Source organism: Felis catus, chromosome D1, assembly GCF_018350175.1.
Source record: "Felis catus isolate Fca126 chromosome D1, F.catus_Fca126_mat1.0, whole genome shotgun sequence".
Taxonomy (NCBI): domain Eukaryota; kingdom Metazoa; phylum Chordata; class Mammalia; order Carnivora; family Felidae; genus Felis; species Felis catus.
Window position 1 is genome coordinate 104,256,256 of NC_058377.1, and position 21,191 is coordinate 104,277,446.

General features: G+C 41.4%; 1 protein-coding gene across 2 annotated transcripts; it reads left to right on the top strand.

Moving 5' to 3' along the window:
* Positions 1-9,029: 9,029 nt before the first annotated feature.
* Positions 9,030-18,496, top strand: MS4A2 (membrane spanning 4-domains A2). 2 transcript variants are annotated; one of them, XM_023239872.2, is made up of 7 exons: positions 9,042-9,363; positions 10,417-10,540; positions 11,073-11,207; positions 13,252-13,308; positions 14,074-14,229; positions 14,575-14,673; positions 15,536-18,496. In XM_023239872.2, the coding sequence occupies exons 1-7, from the start codon at positions 9,302-9,304 to the stop codon at positions 15,632-15,634; spliced, it is 732 nt and encodes a 243-aa protein (XP_023095640.2). In that variant the 5' UTR covers positions 9,042-9,301; the 3' UTR covers positions 15,635-18,496. The 2 variants fall into 2 exon arrangements, with proteins under 2 accessions (XP_044895287.1, XP_023095640.2); XM_045039352.1 differs by lacking the exon at positions 13,252-13,308 and having other exon boundaries at positions 9,030-9,363.
* Positions 18,497-21,191: the final 2,695 nt, after the last annotated feature.

The window sequence follows — 21,191 nt, forward strand, 5'->3', positions numbered from 1 at the left end:
GTTCCCGATTTATCTTCTGCTGAAGGGCTTATGTTTCAGATTTAGAAGTTAATTCCCCTCTCTTGATACTGAGCTGAGTCATTCATAATGTCCGTAAGTTCATACCCATAGGCTCTTCTTAGCATCATGTTTACCACATGGGCAAAAATTCTTTCATACTCTTCTCTACTAATTGTTGCCTCTCTTCTTCAGAACACACATACACACACACACACACACACACACACTCATTGTATATATAATATTGGTCCCTGGACCAATATTATATATATAATATATATATATTATATATTTTTATGTTTTTTTAATCCATTCAGCAATATTTAGGGAATGTCTACTATGTGCATGCGCTGTGTGAAAAGTTTGATGTGCATTAGAGAATGATATATAGTCTCTGCTCTCAGGTTGCTCATAGTGGGGGATTTAGACCCAATGGAAATGTGTAATTACAACATGCAGTAATAAGGGCTGTGGTAGGAAAAATATAGGAATCTTGGGAAGACATAGGGAGAATTTCTAACCTGGGTTAGAGGGGATATCATTTTTTTAGAAGACTTTTCTTCTAAAATGAGGTCTTAACGATTACTAGAATTTGCACGATGAATTTGCAAAAGTCTTTCAGCTGAAGAGAATTGGGGATATCCAGGGAACTAACAGGAGAGTTTAGTGTATCTAACTTTGATGTGTGTGGGAAAGATGGCAAGGTAAAACTTTGGACAGAGAAAAAGCACACGCTTCACAGGAGACCACAAGACAGAGCAACTCTAGGAGTCTTCAGAAGCAGTTGAAAATTTCTTCAGTGGTGTTGAGCTGGCTTATATCGACTTGTGAGAGCTGATTTTAAATTTGCAGGGACCGCAAGTTAACATATTTTTGGTAGCTGACAATTGGCTATGGTGGTAGTATTTACACCTCAGAGATTGGTAGAAGCCACAAGTCACATTCCCACCCCACCCTCTAGCTTTGGAAAGCCAGTTGTTGAATATCCACCAGCACACCACTGGATAAATATGGACAAGCCATGCACTTACTTGAAATTTAGAGATCTCCTTTGGAAGGAGTTAGTGGAGGAAAGGTTGGTTAGGAATCTGATACAGTACACAAGGCAAAAAACTTCAGTTGAAGGAAAGGTATTTGTAGTAACATTTGTATCAACATTTTCATTATTTAATTCTATTTTTCTCCTCTAATATGTTATAAATAAATAATTTCTTTGCATTTTGCCAAAGATAACGGCTAACAAATTTTGATCAAAACAGGATCGCTACAGGATTTTGACATCCTGTAGTGGATATTGTGATTGACTAGCCAGCATTCATTCTAGCTATCCCCAGATTGATGGCAACCTTGAGATTTTGGGGGAGTTGACCTCACCCTGGGCTCCACCATGATAGATCCAGAGCCATCAGAACACTTCCATTTGTGACTCTATCAGCCCATAAAATGTTCCTGGACCAAGGCTTGATTCAGTTGTGGAACCATCATCATTAAGTTGGAGTCTTTGTTGACAAATGTAAAATATGAGCAATGTATTTGTGAATTAAGATGCAGCTGGAACTAGTAGCTACTAGTGGTGGTGGCAAAAACTAACCTCAGTATTAAACTGAAGGCGATGTAAGAGAATTTCAGAAAATAGAAATCGAACTCTCACCTAACCACCTCTGAAATTTAGCCTATTTCTGGAACTGAAAGTCTCAGGAACACATACATTGTTTGTATTGTTCAACAGCATTTGTTGCAAATATCTTCTCCCATTCTGATTTTGTTTTGTTTTATTTTGATGTTTTTGTTAGCTCTTGTTACGTTTCCACCCCACGTTTTTGTTGTAGTTGTATTTACTCAACGTTTCATCATGATTTATGCCTTTCGTGTTTTGTGCAAGACACCCTTCCTTACCTCAAGTCCATGGAGACATGATTATTTAATACATCTGTAATTTACTTTATAGAGAATGACATCATCATCATCATCATCTTTTTAGAAAGCTAATAATTCTAGAAATTTATGTACTATATTGTAGCACACAAACATTCAAGCATCTATCCAGAACTTCCTCTTTGAGGAACTTTGTTGTTGTTGTGAAAATACCACATTGTTTTAGCTGCACGGTATAATTATTTGGGGGTAGTACAGACATTTGATGGTATAATTCTTTAAGTCCATGAGCATGGAATATATTTCTATTAATTTTGTCTTCTTCAATTTCTTTCATTAATGTCTTATAGTTTTCAGTTATTCTCCTTAATTGTATGATTTTTCCTTTCAAGATCTTGCTCATTTTTCACTATATGTGCATCTACAAGTGGGGGAAATTTTCTTTCCTTTTTAAAGATCAGTATAGATCCTTAGTCTCTCCCTCTCTCTCCCTCTCTCTCTGCCCCTCCCTGACTTGCTCACTCTCAAAGTAAATAAATAAATTTTTAAAAACCTTAAGAGATAAAATTATAAGTTGTAGGGTCATTTTGTCCCTATTTCCATTGAACAATAATTCATGAAGTCAAACATTTAAAATAAAGCCACAACCCAAGAAAGGGTTAGATAAATTTTCACAATTTGATGCTGATTAAAAATGAACCGGAGTAGTCCATAAAAGTGTTTGCCTCTAGATGAATTGTCTCACCATATCTGATGTAGATGTTGCTTAGCTGAGACTCGGGACTTAATGATGTGGTTTGAAGTGTTGGGATTCGACATCGATGGCCAAGAAAGAATTCTTGAGACGTCTTTGGTGCAAAAAGGTGTTTGTATTAAAGCATGGGGACAAGACCTTGGGCAGGAAGAGCTGTACTGGGTTTGTGACGGGTGACTGATTATATACATTCAGGTTGGGAAGGGGTTAGGGACAGCCTAAGTCTCTAAGGAATTTTGGAAACAAGGTTTCCAGGACCTTGAGGGGGGCTAGCTATTGTTAGGAAAAGATAATTTATTACTGTTTAGTAAAAACTCAGTCATGAGACACTTCAGATGTTTATCAGGGGACCATAAGCTTGGAGTATGATTGCCAAAATATGTCTTGGGAGGGGGTAGAGATAAAGAAGTTTTCAAAGGCATTTTTATATGTTAAAGTAGACTTGGGATCCTGGGGGGTCAGGATAATGTTAAGCTGAGATTCCCTTTTGCCCTTAGCAAAGTGTCATCATTAAGACAGCTGAGCTCGCAGACAAAGGTCACTCTGCCTCTCTTAAGGACTTGTCAATGGCTGTAAGTTGTGAGGAAAATTAATTTTTTCCTTCTGCCTTGGTTTTCCACATCATTAAGATTTTTGAGTTGATGCTGGAATGAGTTAAGCCATTGGGCTGGAATGAGTGTATTCTACATGTGAGAAGGACATGAAAATAGAGACAAATTCTGGATGGCTGCCATCTCCCTAATAAGCGGCCCACAAAGATGAAAGAAACAGACTGTTTAAATGAGGAAGTTATCAAAAAAGAATACATGGATAATTTTTTTTTTTTATAACAAAGTACACGGGTGGGTCTCCAGTTCAAAAATGGCCCCTGACTATCCAGTAAAATTAATGTGTAAGATTTCCATTAAATCCAAACATCATGTATTTTCACCTCTATGGGTGAAGAGATATTATACAAATCTCTAGAGAGAAAATACATGGCACATACAAATACTTGTAATTAAAAGTTACACTGGAATTGCTAAAATGAACTATAGATGAAGAAAATAGAGTGAATGATTCTGAGCAAAAGAATATTTTCCCGTTCAAACTCTATGCCTCTTTAGAATTCAATCAAGTACAAGGGTGTGAAACGGGAAATGTTCAGGCTAGCAAAATCCCAAAAACCCTATCTCCCAGGTACCCTTTCCCAGCTTGTAACTGGAGAGTGTGTTCTACCCTGACCATGAGTAAATTGAAAACGGAGCTAGGGAGCCCTGCAGGGGGCGCTCTCGCACACATACCACTCCCCCCACCCCCCCACCCCAGCCTGCCTTACCAGCAGGAGGAAGGAAGATAAGAATTATTTCAGCAAGAGAGGATATTTTCACATAGAATTTTATCTTCTGGGGCGCCTGGATGGCTCAGTCGGTCAAGTGTCCTACTTCGGCTCAGGTCACGATCTCACAGTTCGTGGGTTTGAGCCCCGTGTCAGGCTCTGTGCTGACAGCTCAGAGCCTGGAGCCTGCTTCGGATTCTGTGTCTCCCTCTCTCTCTGCCCCTCCCCCCCCCTCTCAAAAATAAACATAAAAAAAATTATTTTCTGCTTTTAAGAAAAAGAAGAAAGATTTCTCCTTGTTCGTGCAACGACGCACTCACCTCCACCTGCAGCCAGTGAAAAGCCACCACAACCTCAAATCCTTGTTTTTCACCAATGAACTCTTGTACAGAGTAATCCTCCTTATTTTCCTTCTGAAATCTAATAAAAGCTGAGCTTCCCTTGTCTTTTTGGACTCGCCTGCAGGTTGCCATACTTTGTCTCAAATTGCAAATTCCTTTGCTATTCCCGAGCAAACTCATTTTGCTGTTAAAACAACTGGCTGTTGTTTTGTCTTTGTTTTCGGTGTTTTTGTTCTTTAAGGTTAACACTACCAACCCGCAACGGTACACTAAGCAAGAGAAACACACGGGATCAAGGAAATAGGGAACCCAGTGTCAGACAGGGCAATGGAAAGTACTACGATGACCGCGGTGTGACATGCTTAGAGGCAACCAGTCCAGACTGGAACAAGGGTAGACAGGTGATCCAGGAAATAATCTGTGCTACCTTATTCTCCAGGGTTAGCAATGGGAAAAAGAGGATCGACAGGCAATTTATACCACACTTGGAAGGTACTGGGAGATAAAATTACGTTTGCTGGGCACCTGGGAGGCTCCATCAGGTAAGCATCCGACTCTTGATTTTGGCTCAGGTCGTGATCTCCCGGTTCATGAGCTTGAACCCCAGGTGGGGCTCTGCACTGACAGCGCGGAAACTGCTTTGGGATTCTCTCTCTCTCCCTCTCTCTCTGCCCCTCCTGTCCTCAAAATAAACAAACATTAAAAAAATTACATTTTCACCAATAAGCCGATAAAGAATAGGAAATTGTGGAAAGTTTGGAATAATACTGAAAACAGTAAAAAATGAATTTGAGCAAATATCCCAATATAGTTATTTTAGGAGGGCAGCGGGAAGGGCAGAGGATTCAGGAAATCTCACAAGCTCATCATCCATACGAGGAACACGAGTTGATGTCTGCCCCTTGCCCATGTTTCTAGGTGTCTCGTATTCTCCCCACTAAGCAGATGTTTTTGGTCACAAGAGAACAAATATATTACATGCGTATGATTTTCCCTGTGAAAGTGCCATTTGGGGAGCTGGAAGGAGTGTGAGCAGATAAAGAATGAACATGTGCGGGACCTTGGCAGTTCAGTGGCCCAGACTGGCAGATAAGCTCCAATTTCAAAGAAGGGTTCAAGGAGATTTTAAGCACCTGAGGCAGTCTGTGTCAGTCTTTCTCTTCCCATTTCTGGAGTCATGTAAATGAAGAGACAAAGGTTTTCTTTTTTTTTTTTTAGAGCCACCTGGCCTGTTTTTCTTATTTAAAAAGAACAATATTTTCTTATTTCCTTCCTTCCTTTCCTTCCCAGTTTCCCAGGGAATCCTGGAGTTTGGTGTCAGTTGTGGCCTCTCTGGGCCTCTCACCCTTATTTATTTATTTATTTATTTATTTAAAAAAAATTTTTTTTAATGTTTATTTTTGAGAGAGAGAGAGAGAGAGAGACCAAGCGTGAGTGGGGGAGGGGGAGAGAGAGAGGGAGACACAGAATCCGAAGCAGGCTCCAGGCTCTGAGCCAGCAGCACAGAGTCCGACGCGGGGCTCGAACCCATGAACCACGAGATCATGACCTGACCCAAAGCTGGACGCTTAACCGACTGAGCCACCCAGGCATCCCTCTGTTGTATTTATTGAACCCATACTCTGGGTTGTAGAAACCAGAGGGTGGGTAGGGGGAGACAGAGAGAATAAGGCTGTAATAATTCCTTTGGGAGTATCAGAAAATACCCGCTAAGAGATAGCAACTTTCCATTTGTAACATGCAAACTGGTGCCTACTTATCTCAAGGAAACTGAGCATTCAGTTTGAGAAAACAGTTGTTCAGATGGGATCTGAAAGCAAATTTCTTCTGAGTTTGGAAAGACAAATCCAGTGTGTAGTGGGTACCTGGAGAAGAAGCTTCGCTCGTGGAAAAGATGTCGCATGGATGGAAAGTGCCTGCAAATACACTGCCCGGAGGAGGAAATGCACGGCCTGCGGGAAACCTTTAACTATTATCTCTTCCTTTCAGTCAGAGGCATGATTAAAACTCATCTGGACGATTTTGCCTCCACCAAAACAGGAAAGCCATGTTGGCCTCGGTTTCAGTGTTCACGATTGTGAAAGACAACAGTGCGTGCTGAAAGGACCCACATGTGGGTCCAGGAGAGGGTAGGCCTCTCAAGAGCGGTGGGAAGAGGGGGCTGGTGAAACCCACATGTGAAACAGTCTGGAAGCCCGAAGATATGTCTTCCGTTTCTGATCTGCACTTTGCTATTGAAAATTCTTGCAAACGAGTATCCTGTCCGAACACCAAAGACCATCCTCCATTTATTTCCCGTCTAAATCTCAAGCCTAGTCTCTAATTTTTTGCTGCATGCATCATGCACTATTCCGGGTTCCCAGGAAACACCATCAACAGGCATTTCTTCAGGCAATTTGCCAGCAGATGTGGTCTCATTTCACTGAGGGAGAGGCAAGCAATTTTAAATCCTGGCTCAAATGATACTTGGCTCAGGGAATCTCTTCCTTGAACGCTGCGTAGCCCTTATCAGGTAGAGTTGTTACAATCTCCTGTGTTTCCAGCGGCATCTGACATATTGGAGACCTGATCTCATTTATCTACGTCCTACTCTGCTAGCTTGTGAGGGTGAGTGGGGCCAGTGCCGGGACCATGGTATCCACCCCTGCATGCTCGGTGACAGAGCAGTGCCTGACCCAGAGCCTGATGTCCTTTTTTTTTTTTTTTTTTAATTTTTTTTCAACGTTTTTTATTTATTTTTGGGACAGAGAGAGACAGAGCATGAACGGGGGAGGAGCAAAGAGAGAGGGAGACACAGAATCGGAAACAGGCTCCAGGCTCCGAGCCATCAGCCCAGAACCCGATGCGGGGCTCGAACTCACCGACCGCGAGATCGTGACCTGGCTGAAGTCGGACGCTCAACCGACTGTGCCACCCAGGCGCCCCGTGATGTCCTTTTTGGATAAATATGTAAGTAAACGAGTGTTCTTTCTTTTCTTTCTTTCTTTCTTTCTTTCTTTCTTTCTTCTTTCTCTTTCTTTCCATTTGCAAAACATTTATTATTTTAATTTAATTTAATTAATTTTATTTTATTTTATTTTATTATGAATATAATTTATTGTCAAATTGGCTTACATACAACACCCAGTGCTCATTCCAACAGGTGCCTTTCTCAATGCCCATCACCCACTTTCCCTTCCCCTCCCCCATCCCCCCTCAGTTTGTTCTCTGTATTTAAGAGTCTCTTGTGGTTTGCCTCCCTCCCTTTCTGATTGTAACTATTTTTTTCCCCTTCCCTTCCCCCATGGTCTTCTGTGGAGTTTCTCAAGATCCACATATGAGTGAAAACATGATATCTGTCCTTCTCCGATTGACTTATTTCACTCAGCATAATACCTTCCAGTTCCATCCATGTTGCTGCAAATGGCAGGATTTCATTCTTTCTCATTGCCAAGTAGTATTCCATTGTATATATAAACCACATCTTCTTTATCCATTTTTCAGTTGATGGACATTTAGGCTCTTTCCATAATTTGGGTATTGTTGAGAGTGCTGCTATAAACATTGGGGTACATGTAAGGTGTGTTATTTCTTAATTCCAATAAGACATTGGTTAGGTCCACAAGTTCCCAGAGGCACAGTGGGAAGATGGCACATGGGTTAGTAAATTTCTGTCATGAAAGGTATGCTTATATATCATGTAATGTCCTCTGTTCACACACATATCTCAGTTTCCTGGAGAATGAGGGGGAATTTTATCACATCTCAGAGACACATTGCAGGTGACTGTCTAGAGGTGCAATTTGTAGTATCTCATAGTTTAAGGAAGAGCCACTCTGGGTTATGTCTGTAGTTAAACTCAAATAAAACAATCCCAGATCTGTGAATCTTAACCTGTGCATTCATTTTTCTAGCTAGTTATGCTATTAAAATGAGCACCTTCATTAAGCTGGGACCCTAATTTAGATACCTTGCTCGGTCCGATGCTGCTCCGATCAGCCTATAAGATTTATTACCAAGTTCACGCCCCTCATTTCTCCATGGCTGCATCCTCACCATCACAGAAATCAAAGCAGCAGAGTCAGTGTAACATTTAGCAGCTCATGGAGTCTTTCGTGTGAACACTTAGCTGCCACACTCTATCAGGAATGGCCCACGGCATTCTTCCTGTCCAGTCTTGGAGCCTGTCTGCTGCAGACTCATACGTATAGTGTCCAAAAGTCAGGAAGAGAGAGAAAGACAATAAATATTGAAGTCAGAGACCAATTCAGAGATCCAGAGGCTAAGACACACTTGCAGACAGTGTTTCAGCCTTTGATTGTGCGTGAAGGCAAGTACTTTAAACAGGGAAGACGGGGTGCCTGGGTGGCTCAGTGGGTTAAGCGCCTGACTTTGGCTCAGGTCGTGATCTCACAGCTTGTGGGTTCAAGCCCCGCATCGGGCTCTGTGCTGACAGCTCAGAGCCTGGGGCCTGCTTCGGATTCTGTGTCTCCTCTCTCTGCCCCTCCCCTCTCTGTCTGTCTCTCTCTCTTTCAAAAATAAACATTTAAAAAATTAAAAAAATAAACAGGGAACACAGGCTTCTCAAGGGTACCTTTGGAAAACTTCTGGCACAGAAACGGCCAAGTAGAGAAAGCTCCAGAAGAGAAGAACATCTCTTTCTGTCCTGCGGTTCTCTCTCACCTCCTCAGTCTCCACTCAACTGTTTTTGTCTTTTGTTCTTTCTGGTTCTGTAAATGGTCCGGGTCGCAGGCGGGTCTATTCTCCAGGAGTCTCAAATTTCCTCATTCCATACTTGTCCCTGTTCAGTCCCTCAGTTTTGTTCTTCGATATAACAAAACCACAAACAAACCTACTGCTCTTTATCAGCTGGGAAGCTTATCTGTGGGACACATGCCTTGAGTATGAAGATAGTCATCAAGGTCATGAGACAACCCATCCTCACTGACCATCTGGAGCACACGGCGAGAGGAAGCCCACCAAGGCTCATCGTAACAGCATTCTTCACGGGTCGCTCGCTCAGCTCGTGAAAAAATGGACACAGAAAGTAGTAGCAGGGCAGATCTTGCTTTCCCAATGTCACAAAGCCCCTCCAGGTAGGTACAGGCTACTGTTTTCTTTGTGTTCCCAGTGGGCCAGTGATAGTGACAGTGCCGGGGAGACGCCAATTCATGGATTTGGGCACAGACCCATCTGGTTTAATGAATACATCGAGTATAAAGAAGCTATCTGCTATACTTTGCCAGTAGTTCGTTCTCTCTGGGTGATGGGGAGGAAGGTTTTCGCTCAGCTTGGGAACTGGAAATAACGTGAACTTCCTCACAGAAGGACCTTATATTGTGGGGTTGAGGTAGGGGAGTTTCGTACTAACGAAGATTGAGATTTCTTGCCTCTGCATCTGAGGTGTGTTCAGGGAGAGAAAGTTTTCAAAACAACCCTGGGCTCATCCCTGGTTTAATCTTTGTGAATCTCCTTCCACGGAATCCTGTCCCACTGTTTAGAGAGAAAACAGGGGGTGGCGGGGAAGGTGCATAATTCAGTTTTCCTTTGAATACTGAAGATGGGCATGTTATTAAGACTTTCCTTTTAAAGATTTTAGGAGAGGCTGATGACAGAGCTTTGGGAATCATTATTGGACTGAATATTATTGCAAAATGTTAAGCATATTCCAAAGTTTTAGAAAGGACAGTAGCTCTGGTTAGCCTCCTCTGAGGCTGAAAACAAGAATAGAGATTTAACCAACCCTTAAAAGCCATTCCTTTGCGCACATGAAGGTGAGTGTGTCGTTGGCAAAATATATTCAGGTCCATTTCTGGGTTAAAAAGACTGAGAGACACATAGGTAAACGCGTCTGTTTGCTTTTATGTTTATTTATCAGCGTAGATCACTGAGAAAGAACTTGGTAGTGACCCCACACCAAGAATAAGAAGACTTGGCTCATTTTTTCCATTTTGTTCATCTAATCACTAGCCAGACAGTGATCTTGGCCACTAACTTTGACTCAGTTTCTTATACATTATAATAAAGACTTTCACTGAAAGATTGCTTTTGAAAAAATAGTCAATCCCCGCCCCCCCCCATTCCTGTCAGTTGAGAACTTCACAGAGAGAGAATTTTCTCACGGCTGAATTTCTGCTTAAACTATACAGCGTGCCCCAGATCGAACTTTCGGAAGTATCTCTCCATGATAACGCCTTACGGGAGGAGGCTGCCTCAGCCCCACCAAGCCGTACCTGGCTGAGGTTTTTGAGGAGGGAGCTGGAATTCCTGGGGGTGAGTGAGCATCTTCCCACATCAACCAGAGTAGAACTGGCTCTACTCTGAGCCAGAGTATTTGGGTGTATGAACAGTTTCCCCACTTGGATTCATGAGGCATGAAAAATCTGGTAGATGAGGAGGCAACATGGGGCCCGGTTGAGCAGAGAGAAGCATTTCCTCATGAAGACTAGGAGAAGAATGGCAAAGAGGATCTGCCAACACTGGTCAGTTGCTGGTGGGTTAATATCACGAATTTCAAATTAATAATTGTCTGCACCTCGATGGAAAGAACAATTATTGATGTCTACCATGACTATGTAAATAAAGGCACATGAGAAATGCATTGGCCATCCCTGCATCAGGTCATGCCTGTATCCATTCTTAGAGGGGCCTGATGACTCTAGAAAATATTGCATTTGAATTCTGTCTCAGGATGGCTTAAGACACCCAAGCAATTTCTCATGTTTGGCCTTCATCATAAGGACTTTGATGCAGTCTTGAAAAAATACCTTCTGATTTTACAAAACATATGCATCTTTTTCTACAGGTAACACAAATTCTGATTGGTTTGATATGTCTTTGTTTTGGAATAATCGTCTGCTCTGCGATCAATGCTTCCGAATTTAAGGAAGATTTTTTTTCATCATTTAAAGCAGGCTACCCATTCTGGGGAGCAATGTTTGTGAGTAAACATCTACAATTGCCTCTGAGATAACACTGCATGTAGCTTTTCTCTTGCCCACATCAGATCTAACCAACTATTTATTCTAGTATTTAGAGTATATATATATATATATATATATATATATGTATTGCAGTTTACAAAGCACTTGGGGTAAGCACATTAGTACTCTTTTATCAGATGAGAAACCTGAGATTAATAAAAGTGAAATGAATTGCCCAAGGGACATTTAGCTAATAAAAAATGAATCGAAACTTTCAGAATCCAGGGGCGCCTGGGTGGCTCAGTTGGTTAAGCGTACGATTTCAGCTCAGCTGTGATCTCATGGTTCCTGGGTTTGAGCCCCGCATCGGGCTCTGCGTAGACACCTCTGAGCCTGGAGCCTGATTCAGATTGTGTCTCCCAATCTCTTTCTGCACCTTTCCCTCTTGTCTCCTCTCTCTCTCAAAAATAGAGATCAATATCAAAATAAATAAATAAATAAATAAATAAACGTTCAGAATCCAATTCCAGAAAAATATCCCTCACACTATTTGTCAGTCAAGTTATCTTCGTGACGGCAGGAGGAAGAGACTGAGGAGGTGAGGAGGACAAGGTCAAACAAGGCCAAGGGCATCTGATAAACTCATACTATGTCCTGGAAACTCTTTTAGGTGCTTTCTCATTGTGTCTCCTTTTAAAAAAATATTTATTTATTTCTTTATTTATTTATTTAGAGATAGAGAGCACAAGTGGGGGAGAGGGACAGAGAGAGTAAGAGAGAGAATCTGAAGCAGGCTCCATGCTCATGACCCTGGGATCATGCATGACCTGAGCCAACATCAAGAGTCAGATGCTCAACCGACTGAGCCACCCAGGCACCCGTTCATGACTCTTTTTGAACCTTTGCCATATTTTATTTGACACGTCTCTCTACTGTCCTTCATTCCATACACTTCGCTTATTAGGTGTCTCTCTACCCATCATACACTCTGAACCTTTGAAATTGTTTTGAATTTGTGCTATTGACTTATATTTTCAAGCAATCTTTACCCATGTACATCTTCATAATTACTTTATGTCTACATGACCTATGTGAGACCCAAGATATGCGTGCCACAAACACACGCTTCTTGCCCAAAGGGGCTGACACTCTAACACCCAAGATGCTCATACAAAAAATAATTACAACAAAATGAGAGCCATTTTACAACAGTCATGTACCAGGTCTGCTGGACCTTGCTACTCCAACAGTAACTCATGGATTGTCAGGATCAGCATCACTCGGGAGCCTGGTAGAAATGAAGAATCTCACGCCCCCTCCAGGACCTACTGGATAAAAGTCTGCATTTTGCAACAGACCCATAAATACGGACAACAAACTGGAGGTTGCCAGAGGGGAAGGGTGTTGGAGGATGGTCAAAATGAGTGAAAGGGAGTGGGCAATAGAGACTTCCAGTTATGGAAGGAATCAGTCGTGGAATAAAAGGCACAGCACAGGGAGTATAGTCAGTGGTATTGTAATAGCGTTGTACGGGGACAGATGGTAGCTATCCCTGTGGTGACCAGAGCGTAATGGATTGACTTGTCGAATCACTATGTTGTATGCCTGAAACTAATGTATCATTGTGTGTGTGTCACATATACTTCAATTAAAAAAAAGTAATCTGGGAATGCCTGGGTGGCTCAGTCAGTTAAGTGTCCAACTTCGCCTCAGGTCATAATCTCGTGGTCCATGGGTTAGAGTCCCACTGTTAGCACAGAACCCACTTCAGATCCTCTGTCCCCCTCTCTTTGCCCCTTCCCTGCTCTTTCTCTCTCTCAGAAATAAATAAACATTAAAAAATAATAATCTGTATTTTAACAAGACTGTCACATGATTCATATGCACACTTAATTTTGAGAAGCACCCTATAGGACAAAAATGATGAGCTTATGGGAAATATTAATACATAGCTTTATAGAGTGCCCACAACTTAACCTTGCATTTGGAGGATAGGGGAGAAAGGGGAACTAAAGACAGACAGAGACTCACTTTATTTCTCCCTTCCTTCCTTTTGAACAGTTTGCTATTTCCGGATTCTTTCCAATTCTGTCTGAAAAGAAATATGCCATATATCTGGTGAGTTGCAATTCTGTCTTTATCCATCTGTGAGAAAATAAGAAAAATGGACTTTTAGGAGTCTTGAGAGAGATGTGCCATCATCTCCCCTATAATGAGTGAATGTGGATGTGGTTTTTTTTTTTTTATCCAATCTACTTTGTGTTGGATATAATCATTAAAAATATAACCATTACAATATCAATCGTCTTCTTAAAAAGAAAGTAAAGCATCAGTACCTTGACACTTGTTTTAAGAAATATCCCACACTGGGCCTTGTCCTTGTGAGTACAGTCATATGATCAAATGGATGATTTGTTTCTTTTTTTTTTTTTAACGTTTATTTATTATTAAGAGACAGAGAGTGAACAGGGGAGGGGCCGAGAGGGAGGGAGACACAGAATCAGAAGCAGGCTCCTGACTCTGAGCCGTCAGCACAGAGCCCGATGCGGGGCTCGAACTCAGGAACTGCAAGATCGTGACCTGAGCCAAAGTCGGGGGCTTAACTGACTGAGCCACCCAGGCGCCCCTGATTTGTTTCTGATTAAGGAGACTGCTTGAGGAGAGATGATGTATGTCCACAAGGGCCTTCCTGACTACAGTCCTAGCAAGAAGGTTATAGATGCTTAGTAAACAATGAGTACACTGCCAAGATTTCCTTTTTCAATTTACATTTGGAACCAAGGCAGAATTTACTGGATGCAACCAGCCGTAAGAATGCAGGGAGGTCTACTGAATGCGCTGGCAGATGGAGGCCCAGGTCTGAGTGTTGTCCTTCACCATCAGGTGTGGGGAAGCCTGGGAGCAAACACCGTCAGCAGCATTGTTGCAGGAATAGGAATCTTCATCCTGACCGTCAACTTGAAGACTTGCTGGCCTCATATCTCCAACTGCCCGGAAGCTCATGAAAATGACTTCTGCTTTGTGGCTTGGTTTTCCACCGTATGTATTTCTTGTGGAAGTGCTAAGATTCTGACTCCCAATCCAAGTAAGAGCTCTCTTTCCCTTTTCCGTGAACCCCATCCTCTGCTGTAACCTCTATCACATAACGTAGTGTTCTGGGGGTGCATGTATGGAGATGCTGGCTGCCGACCCCTTCCCAGCTGAATTCTGTGAGGTTGGAGTCACCTGCCTGGACGACCATCGTGTGGTGTCCCCATGCGTATGTCACTTCATTGGGACTGATCACGTCGAGGGGGTGATGAAATCAGGGGCTGCTATAATGGAGCACATTTTCAGGGCACCTACCTTGTGACTCCACTTGTCTTGTTGGTTATTGTTCAACAGGAGATCGTGGCAATGATCCTGTTTCTCACCGTCCTGGGGTTTTGTAGTGCTGTGTCACTCATGATCTATGGCCTTGGAGAAGTATTCCAGGAAAAGAAGGTAGGTAGAGGCCTGATAATCCTGAATGACAAACTGAAGAATTTGAGCTTCATCTTAAAAGTACGGCCTGGATCTCTGGGAACATTTCTTCTAGAAAATTATTTCTTCATGTTTCAGTATTTTGGTTCCCAAATCTCGTATTTTTAATCACATTTTTCCACTTGTAAAATCCCCAATCTCTGGGTATATCCTCATGACTGAGCATGAGGAAAGTAGAGTTTTCATAATTCTAGAAAAGGCTGTGGGTTGAGCATGAGAGACAAATGTGAAAGTAGCATGTGATGGAACCTCCCAGGTATCTGGGCTTATTTTCTCTTCCAGAATAGGTCCCTCATATGTGTTCCTACTCTCTCTTTTTTCTTGGCTTTCACCTTCTTACTTGCTCTGAAGGCTCAATTTTCTTTCCTTCCTAATTCATGATTACCAACTACATTTCTGCTTGCCTTACCCATCCATTATACCTTTGATGTATGAAAAGGACTCACCAATACTTGCACAAGCACTGACTCAAATCTTCCAGATGATACACACTCCCTTCATCTGTCCATTTGCCAAAGCATTCAAGTCTGGTGGCCTTTTTTTGTTTTGATCACTTGCCTCCAAAGGTAAATAAGACAGCAGATATACCAAAGTTCAGACACAGTAGTCTCACCAGCTTGTTATTGACTGATGTAATTTCCCCTGGGCCCACTTGGCCAGCCAGTCTGGCTTGGTTTATTGGAGATGGAAGTAATAATTACAGTGCAATGAGAAAGAGAGTGACACTCAGAAAGTCAAAAGAGATGAGATAGATCTCTCGAACAAGTCATCTAGTGGTGGAAAATTCCTGGTGATTAATATTAAATCATTTTTCCCTCATCAGATTCCAGAAGATCGTCTTTATGAAGAATTAAACGTATATTCGCCAATTTACAGTGAGTTGGAAGACAAAGGGGAGACATCTTCTCCTGCTGATTCATGAGAATTATGTGTTCAGAACATTCTGACTCACAGCAAAAGGTCTAGAAAAAAACCAAGATCTTTGTTTAAGGGGCTACCGACAAAATTTCAATTCTCTCTATGGTCTGCCAGTTTTACATTAAGATTTATTCTCCAGATGGTAATACTCTATCTGTTGTTTCTGCTCACCTAGACTCCCCCTGCCTCACCCATTTTTAGATATGATTGACTCCTGTTTTTCTTGTTTTCTATTGCTGTCTCGTACCTACTGTTGTGGGAAGTCAACAAATAATCAGTTAGCATTTACTCTGTGCCTATAATGGTGCAAATAGAGGAAAAAAGAGGAAGTCTGGTTGAGAGATGAGTTAAACTTTGACAGTTCAGTCATTTTTGGTTCTTAGCCCTTTTCAGAGTTCATAAGGGCTACAGATGTGCATGATATATGTCCCCCTACTGGACTGTAAGCACCTAAAGGACAAAGCCCATTCAGCAAATGTATACTGAGGACCAAATAAGTGTTCTAAGTTTTCCACACTTGTCTCTTTCACTTCATGTTTCCAAGTTTCCTATATCATGGGAGCTCAAAGTGTATTTATGGAGTGGATGGGGGAACATTCTAAGATATACCACTGGGTCAGGTGCCAGGTTGAGTTGCGAAGAAGAAAGAAATTACTTTAAGGTGAATTTGGAGGTGAGAAGGAGGCCAATTGGCAGATAATTAGCAATAGGAGTATAGTCAGATGGAAATTTGAAAAGAATTCTATTCTATTAATCATTTTGGTGGATGTTTATCACATCAGCTTAGCAATGGATGCTTCCTGCTTATGTTTGATCTTATGCGGAGAGTCCAACATGGAATGTTAGAAGGATCACAGATCTTAGAAAGCGCATTGGAATCCCAGGCCTATTGCTTATTAGTTGAGTGGGTTGTGGGAAGTTATTTAATTTTTTTTTTTTTACTTAATCTGGTTTTTCTCATATGTAAAATTAAGACATTAGGAATAATTTACCTGCCTGGATTAAAGGTCTATTGTGGGAACACACACACACACACACACACACACACACACACACTTAAAACTAACTCAAATGGCCCACTCTCTAATTCCACTTCAATTTTCTCTCTTAAATACACTGTGTTTGACCATCTCGCATCAGCACCCCAACTTGAAATGTTCTGTCATCTCTTCTGTGCTTGCTTGAATTTCTTCTTTCTTCAATCCCTACTTTAAGTCCCTCCTCATTCTTTAAGGTTTTCCAGTCAAAATTGTTCTTTTCTCTAAATGATAATTTTTTTTCAAACCAAATACTCTCACACACATACACCTTACACTATATATAACTTCCACATGCAAATATTTTTAATGGTTATTTATTTTGGGGAGAGAGGGAGTGAGAGAGAGAGAGAGTGGAAGGAGTATAGAGAGAGGGAGAGAGAGAATCCCAGGCAGGCTCTGCATTGTCAGCACACAGCCCAACATGGGGCTCAAACTCATGAACCTGAGCAGAAATCAAGAGGCAGATGCTTAACCGACTGAGCCACCAACCAGGTGCCCCTCCATATGCAAATACTTTACATCCCCTTAATGATCATACATTTTTTTCAAAGACACAAAGTCTCACAAACATCTGTATATTTTCTGAATCATTCATATTTCACATTCACTGACACAATTTTGTTCAATAATGTTTGCAGAATGATGAGCGAGCAGTGGGGAGTTTTACTAGGTTACTCAGTATCTGGTGATATGGATGGGTAAAAAAACAGGAAAACCATAAATGGAAAGATCATTTAATGAGGAATTTGAAATGAAAGAAGAATAAATGAATGAGGACTTGAGATTAAATGGAGTCAGTGGGGATGGAGAGAAATGGTCATACTTAAAACATGGAGTGAAAGAGAAATTGGTAGACGTTGTTAACAAGTTGAATTAAAAGATAAGATTTGATAAGTGATTGACCTGGTAAGTGTGTGTGAAACATGGATTGTCAGAAATATGAATTGATGAATCTGATGTAGGAAGTCAGAAATATGAATTGATGAGGGGTGCCTGGGTGGCTTAGTCAGTTAAGTGTTTGACTTTTGATTTTGGCTCAAGTCATGATCTCATGGTTCTGAGATTGAGCCACGAGTTGGGCTCCTCACTGGTGGAGCCTGCTTAGAGTTCTCTCTCCCTTGCCCTCTGTCCCTCCCCCACTTATGCTTTCTCTCTCTCTCTCCCTCTCACACAAAAAAAGTATGCATTGATGAGGGAGGAGCACCTATAGACCTAAATTAGGCTCAGCCTTAGGCTTTTATTTTTAGGAGACAAAAAAGAAATGCAGTAGAGAGAGCCTGATGGCATCTAATACAGAGTTTTGGTCAAAATGAAATTTGGTGTCATTATTGGAGAGATCATTAATGAAGCAGATTAATACTCTGGGGGAATTATTTTGAGATAAAAGGGAAGCCAAGTTAACTTTCACATGCCTATAATCACAGGGGTGATGGGAAGGACAAAATTTTAGGGTAGAAGATACAGGAATTAGTCAGAAAAGTGCATTGTGGAACAGTAGACAGCAGGTAGTTCAAAGTAGAGAGAGGTCAGATAAAGAGAGAATAACTCACCAGCTCCGACAGCATCTGCTGGCAGGGTGAGAGAAGTCTACAAGAGATGTCTTGTCCTGGGTGTGGTAGACAAGAGAGAAGTCTGCCTCCAGGTGAGGCACAGAGATGGGGAGAGCAAGTAGCAATGGCGAATGAACGCCAGAGGTGCAGAGAAGTTTGAACCAGGGGCTGGTGGTAAGTGAATAGAACATCTGCAGAAGCATTTAGAAAGAGACAATGCAGGTGTATGTGATAGGAGAAGTAAGAGAATAGATTGCGAATCAAAAATCACAAAGAGGGGCGCCTGGGTGGCGCAGTCGGTTAAGCGTCCGACTTCAGCCAGGTCACGATCTCACGGTCCGTGAGTTCGAGCCCCGCATCAGGCTCTGGGCTGATGGCTCAGAGCCTGGAGCCTGTTTCCGATTCTGTGTCTCCCTCTCTCTCTGCCCCTACCCCGTTCATGCTATGTCTCTCTCTGTCCCAAAAATAAATAAAAAACGTTGAAAAAAAAAAATTAAAAAAAAAATCACAAAGAAAAATAAGCAAAATGATTACATTGCTGTGGATGTTTTTGTTAGTAAGAGGGGGAAAAAATAATTCACATCTTTAGCCTAAGCAGATGAGTCCTGTGGAGGGTCAGAAGAGTCATCTTGGGGCATTATTCACAAGTCATTCATAAAATAATTATGTTTTATATACTTTGCCAAAATTAAAAAGTGACAGGGAGAGATTAATTTCCCCAGGCCATAAAAGTGATCACATAACCACACACTTGGTATGCTTCATCTAGCCTTAGGACCTCAGGTTTTCTACTTTCATTTTTCTGAAATAAAATTGTGTTTCTCAAAATTTGATAGCAACATGAAAATATACCCTTTCACTGTGTTGCTTGTTACAGTGTATTACTATTCTTGATCACATCACTTCCATGGCATATATATTCCCATCCAAACTCCAAAGCCTGGTCTACCAGGACCCCTAGAAATGGATTCAGTCTGGGGCGCCTGAGTGGCTCACTCAGTTAAGCATCTGACTCTTGATTTTGACTCAGGTCATGATCTCATGGTTTATGAGTTCAAGCTCTGTGTCAGGCTCTGTGCTGACAGTGTGGAGCCTGCTTGTGATTCTCTTCTCTCTCTCTCTCTCTCTCTCTCTCTCTCTCTCTTTCTCTCTGCCCTGCCCCTGTTTGCTCTCTCCTTCTCAAAATAAATGAAAATAAACTTAAAAAATGCAAAAAAAAATGCAAAAAAAGAGAAATGGATCCTTTACAATTGTACATTATCATTCTTTCTCTAACTCAATTCATATTTTAACCATGTTATTGACTGTATCTTTCCTGTGTATATGACACAATTTTTGTCTCAAGACCATTCTGATAGTTGTCCTGCCCCCTGCCTGCCTTTTATCATATGCCCACTTCAGGCATACCCTGAGCACACAACTGGCCTTCTTCACACATTCATTGCTTCAAATTATCTTTCTAAGAATTTCAACTTGAAGGTCATCTACTCCATGAAGACTGCCTAATGCACACCTGTTCATCCAGCCTTCATTTTTTGCTTCATAACCACTTCACCCTGTGATGTGGTATGTGATCAATAATTGTTAGTGTACTTCTGATCTTCCTGATGTATCCTCAATTACTAGTATTTGTGCAATAAATAGAAATAATTTCAGTTGATTTCTTATCTGTGTTTGTGTTTGTGTTTGAGGGTGAGGGTCTGACCAAGGATGACAGAGAATCAAAGCACCAATTCAATTGCCTGGGACCAAGAACAGGGTGTGGAGTCCTCTTTTTTTAATCAATGTTTTATCAAATGGAACAATCTATAAATAACCCTATGGACAGAAAACAGTTGTAAGAACAATTGTCAGCCATGTCTTGTCAATAAATGGTGGGATAAAGGGCTAAAGAAATTGTTATCATGAACCTCATTTTGGGGCGCCTCGGTGGCTCAGTCGGTTAGGCATCCAACTTTGGTTCAGGTCATGATCTGGCAGTTCATGAGATCGATCCCCGCATCGGGCTCTGTGCTGACAGCTCAGAGCTTGGAGCCTGCTTCAAATTCTGTGTCTCCTTCTCTCTCTGCCCCTGCCCCGCTCACACTCTGTCTCTCTCTCTCTGAAAGATAAGCATTAAAAAAAAAAAAATGAATCTCATGTTACAAGTTGGTCCTGACTGTTATTTATTTGCTATGCAATGTGAACTGGGAACAGTCTTTTCCCTTTGTGGACTTCGGGCTCTCCATCTAAAATGAATGGAAAATTGTTGAAAAGGTGACAAAAGATTTCTAACTGATATTTCTGTGCTTTTGGTAAATCACAATTATTAAGTTTGTAGTTGGGATGGCAGAAGCAATCAGTGCTAGCTGATGCTATTTAACGTGTGTCCTAGCAACGTGTCTGCAACAATATTTGTTCTCAACTCTTCTGACAAAAAGCTCACCTAAGGTTTCTTTCTGAAAATTGTCTTAGAAATAAAATTTCCCAAATTATTCAATTCTATGAGGGTTGGGTTTACCTACAAAAAATACTGATAAAATAAGTTACTGTATCCATAATTTCAGATTTATGTAGAGTGTTGAGGTGAATTTATATATGCAAGAGTGTGAAAGTCCATTGATAGTTGCTATGTTTCGTGAGTATTCCCCCCCCCCCCCCCCAGAAGACCTCTACTCACTCCACAAACGGTCAAGTGGGCTCAATTTATGTCTCTCAAACAGCTTCTCTCTGGGATGCCCTGCCTAGGGTTTTGGTGAATGATATCAAGGAACAGGAATTGTTTAGAATGTGAACTTGGGAATATAATAAATACAATCAGAAGCAAATTGCAGTAGCTGCATTAGATACCAACTCTCTGACCTTGGGCAATTTTATCTTAGTTTATTTTTCTTATTTCTTAAATGGGTATATGAAATATAACTATTTCAAATTCATTATACATGCCCAAAGATCATGTAGCCAAGTGCCTGGGATGGTGAATAGGATATAC